We start from the raw sequence: 5,000 nt of genomic DNA, 5'->3' as shown, positions 1-5,000 counted from the left end.
TACGTATACACAGAGCAACGAATTCTTAAAAAAAGCTAAATTATAAAAAGGAGACGATAGGTTTGATGTTGGCGGCTTCTCTTCTTAAATAGAATAACCAGGTAGTTAGAATTAGATAGATCTTAGAATATTACGCGAGCAAACATTTAATGCTATATTATTTTGAAGAAAACTGTTTTTGTTTTGGTCCGATACAAGCGACGCTAAGCTGAATAAAACAGTAACCGAGGAACCAAAAAATAGAACATTTGAGAGAAAAGACGTTAAACTTTAAACACAACAAAAGATAGGACAGGATTAAACAGTTAATCGGTGATCAAGAACAATGTACAATTTATTATGCAAAGAGACCTGCCTATGAAGTGTAATTGAAGTCAAGAGAAAGTTATTGATGGGATGGAGAGCTTTTAATTGAATCCCTAACTTAGAGCAAGGAATACAGTATCGTTTCAGAAATGGGAACAGCAATTCAGATGATAAAAGATAAGTACCTCATATTCCTGTTCGAACATCTCAGGTTTTAATGTAACACTGTCTGTTATGAGAGGATTTTGATCTCTGTGCAAATCAGGAACATTCGTACTTACAATGCACGGCTTAGTGGCGCTCTTCAGTTCATGTTGAAGTTTATATTTTTCATTAATGTCATGGCTTCATGTTTATCTGTGTATCTCTGTCCTTTCCCATCTACTGTCCTTGTCTACCTAAGCTTCAGATATCTTTTTTGTTACTCTGGTCCCTTATACAACATAAACGTAGGTATTCCACAATGCAAAAACTATAAGTATGGCCTTTTGACTTGATCCGTAAGGAATGTACGCACAATATAATTGATCAAAATGAATCTAGAGTTTATCAGCATTCTTGCATTAGTGTAAGAAATAGAAATGTTTGACTGCAAATACACGACTACATACAGTCTATATTAGAATTATGGTTCTATTATCTTAGTAGTTTTATCTTTTCTCACTAGTCAGTTTTGGAAATTCATTCTTACCGGGAAAACGATCTAGGTAGGATGACTCAAAATTTTTCTAATTACTATAGCTTTAGAAAGATTGGATGTATTGTAAAATCTTGTCCTTATAAACAATGAGTACCCTGACACTTGCACGAATTTCTGGCACGCATTGGCCGCATTGGCACGCAAAATGCGTACCAGTGCATGCCACTTTTGTGGCACGCACTGGGAGGTTCCCGCACTGTTCACTACAAGTTCACGACACGTTCACAACAAGTTCACGACACGTTCACGACATGGCATGAATTGGCACGACTAGTTCACGACAAGTTCACGACACGTTCACGCATCTTTCCGTATTGTCACGCATCGTTCACGCCAGTTCACAACTTGGCCACGCCATTCTTGGATTGGCTTCGGAAGAGACAACAATGCTTACTGTCAGAGACACCATTGCAAAGAGGAGAAGATTCCTATACCTGGCAGCTACTCTAGCCTTTGTTGGAGAGCAGAAGAGGCTGGCAGAGGAAAAAGAGAAACAAAAGGCAACTCCACCTTGAAGAAAGATACAAAGGAAAGTGTGGGTCACTGAATGGTTAACCAGAAGGCACGAGTTTGGACAGTATGACAGTCTATTGACTGAACTCCACAAGAAAGATCCAAGGGGCTACAAAAATTACCTCAGAATCACACCTGACCTGTTTCAAGAGATGGTTGAGAAGTTAACCCCCCACCTCCTGAAGCAGTCCACCTTCATGAGGGAACCGCTTCAAGTTGGACTTAAGATTGCTGTCACCCTCCGCTTTTTAGCCATTGGAAATTCGGATCAAAGTCTGCAGTACAGCTTCAGGGTTGATGCAAGTACCATCTGCAAGTTCATACCCGAGGTGTGTAAAGCCATCATCGCGGCCTACAAGAACGAAGTGCTGCGCTGCCCCAAAACTGAAGAGGCCTGGAAGGAAGTTGCTGCCAAGTTCAGCTCCAGATGGAATTACCACAACTGTCTGGGGGCTGTGGACGGAGAGCACATCGCCATAAAGAAGCCACGCAATGCTGGCTCTTACTGCTACAATTACAAGGGCTTCCACAGCATTGTACTGATGGCAGTGGCAGATGCTTCCTACAAGTTCCTCTATGTGGATGTTGGGGCAGAGGGTGGTGCGTCGGATGGAGGAACATGGAGCAACTGTTCTATGCATGATGCTATAGAAGACAACAGAGCTGGAGTGCCTCAACCAGAACCACTTCCTAATGATGACCACCCAGTGCCCTATCACTTCGTAGGGGATGACGCCTTTGCTCTCCGAACCTGGATGATGAAACCATTCTCCCATCGGTCACAAGTCCTACGAGAACGCATATATAGCTACAGGTTGTCTCGTGCCCGACGTGTCGTGGAGAATGCCTTTGGAATTTTAAGTCAAAGGTTCCGTTGCTTCTTGACGACGATGCAGCAGAACCCCGACACCATCAACCTGATCACCATGTGTGCCTGTGTCCTGCACAACCTCGTCTTCATCAAATACCCAGGTGCTTTGTCAGAAGTGGACTTCGAAGATCTGGACACACATGCTCTGATCCCTGGTGGATGGAGGAATGAGCAATACCTGCAGGGGCTGATGCCTCTAACCGGCCATCATATCCAGAAGGATGCAAAGGATCAGCGAGACTACCTTTCACATTACTACATGTCCCCTGCTGGTGCTGTCCCTTGGCAAGAAAAAATTGTAGTACCTCCATGAGCTGCATAGTTGTTCCATTTTGTTAATAAAAGAAACGTATCTTTTTCGTTTGTATTTTTTGTTGGCCTTTATTTTTTTTTTTTAATAAGAAAGCCTTTGATTTACATATAAACAGCGGACATCAAATATGTACAAGTATTACATTCCAATTATTTAGAAGTGTCTCATCTCATCCTTGGTGGTATTTTTTTGTCCCTTTATTTTTTGGTTTATTTTTCTTTCCTGTTTATTGAGTTTTTTTTATTTCATTTGCTTTGAAATAAGAAAGCATTTTTATTTACATTAAAACAGCAAACATGAAAAGTTTTTAGGCTCTTGATTTTAAGGTAATAGAGAAAACTAAGTGTGTTGAAATAAGAAATCATTTTATTTTTACACTAAAACAGCAAACAGAAATAATTTTTTTGGCTCTTGATTTTAAGGTAATAGAGGAGAATAAGTGTGTTGATGAAATAAGACATCATTTTATATTTACATCAAAACAGCAAACATAAAAATTTCTTGGGTTTATTTTTCTTTCCTTTTTATTTAAAAAAAAAAATTTGGCTCTTGATTGGTAATAGAGAAAAAGAATTGTGTGGATGAAATAAGAGATCATTTTATTTTTTACATTAAAACAGCAAACATAAAAATATCTTGGGGTTTATTTTTCTTTCCTTTTCATTTTTTTTCCATTTTTTTTCTCTTCATTTTAAAGTAATAGAAATATTTTGAAATATGAAATTATTTAATTTTCACATTAAAACAGCAAACAAAAAATTTCTTAGGTTTATTTTTCTTTCTTTTTCATTTATTTTTTTGTTTCCATTTTTTTTCTCTTCATTTTAAAGTTATAGAATTATTTTGAAATAAGAAATTTTATTTTCACATTAAAACAGCAAACATTAAAATTTCTTAGGTTTATTTTTCTTTCCTTTTTATTTATTTTTTTTCGTTTCCTCTTTTTTCTCTTCATTTTAACGTTATAGAAATATTTGAAATAAGAAATCATTTTATTTACTTTAAAACAGCTAACATCAAAAAGTTTTGGGTTTATTTTTCTTTCCTTTTATTATTTTTAAGTTTCCAGTTTCTTTCTTTGTATATTAAGGTAATAGACAAAAATAAGTGTTTTGAAATAAATAAATATTTTATTTACATTAAAACAACATATATGTACAAGTATCATAGTCCATTTATTTACAAATATTTACAAGTGTGTCTCATGGCTTAATGTCCTTGTCCTTGGTGGTTTTGGTACTGCGTGGGGATGACTCGCTGACTGGTGGGGTGTTCAGTTCCTTGGACGTGTAGAGGGGTGAGGGTGACATGGTGTCATCTAGGTTACTGTCGAGGGTCCCTGGGGTCAGGACAGGGAAGCTGAGTGGTGTCAAAGGTGTCTTGAATGTCGAAGACAGCGACGACAATGAAGGTGTTGGTGAAGGAGCCAAGACAAGGGTGAGTGACGGTAATGAGGTAGATGGTGAAGTCACCTGGACAGGGGTGGCTGACGGTGGAGTTGGCATCCCTGGTTGCCACTCCGTGGTACGGGGCCAGGAAGAATGGCCTGAATACTGTGGTGACTGGGGCGGCATCCAGTTATGACTGGCTGGACGATGCTGCTGCTGCTCTGGCTGTGCCTGCGAGGGTGCTGGTTGAGGTGGATGCCAGAGTTGCTGCTGCTGAGGGGGCTGCCAAGGTTGCTGTTGCTGTGGGGGCTGCCAAGGTTTCTGTTGCTGTGGGCCTGCCCAGGTCACGACTGGTTGTTGCTGTGGCTGCTGGAAGACCTGACGCCGCTCCTGTAGCGGTGTACAAGGTTGAGGCACTCGATCTGGAACTCGTGCCATTGGTCTTCTGGGATGGCACGCATGTAGCCTTCCAGCAGGCACGCAAAATCGTGCACAATCTTGTGCTGGGCGCTGAACGAGGGGGTCGCCATGGAATCTGCTTTCGACATAAGCTGAAACATAAAAAATATTATAAAAATAAATTATATATATATATTATATATATATTATATAATATATATTATATAATATATATTATATATATATTATACAAACATTGTAACAATTTAGTACAGTATTTTAATGCAACAGAAGTCAAAAACAATGGATTCTCACATTCTTCAATATCATACTGAAGTCCTTCTCGGACACACAGGTGTTGCTGTGTGTGGTGTCAAGTGGGGTTGGGGTGGACCGCTTCCTCTTGCCCTTGTCCTTCCAGGTACTCATAGATGCTTGGCTGTGGGAACCTGTGGACCTCACATCATCATCGTCTATGTCGCTGACCGTCACTGCACCTGCTTCTGAGCC

The 5,000-nt window shown here is 39.6% G+C and overlaps 1 protein-coding gene across 1 annotated transcript; it reads right to left on the bottom strand.

The window, feature by feature from the left end:
* Positions 1 to 3,905: 3,905 nt before the first annotated feature.
* On the bottom strand, positions 3,906 to 4,208 carry LOC137615239 (uncharacterized). Its single transcript, XM_068344984.1, has one exon. It carries the CDS (start codon positions 4,206 to 4,208, stop codon positions 3,906 to 3,908), a length of 303 nt encoding a protein of 100 aa, XP_068201085.1.
* Positions 4,209 to 5,000: the final 792 nt, after the last annotated feature.

This window comes from Palaemon carinicauda, chromosome 1 (genome assembly GCF_036898095.1).
Source record: "Palaemon carinicauda isolate YSFRI2023 chromosome 1, ASM3689809v2, whole genome shotgun sequence".
NCBI lineage: Eukaryota > Metazoa > Arthropoda > Malacostraca > Decapoda > Palaemonidae > Palaemon > Palaemon carinicauda.
The sequence above is the reverse complement of the archived record's forward strand: the minus strand, read 5'-3'. Positions and strand labels throughout refer to the sequence as shown.

Coding starts and splice junctions, on each gene's coding strand:
- LOC137615239 (XM_068344984.1), bottom strand. CDS start 4,208: ATGCCAACTCCACCGTCAGCCACCCCTGTCCAGGTGACTTCACCATCT.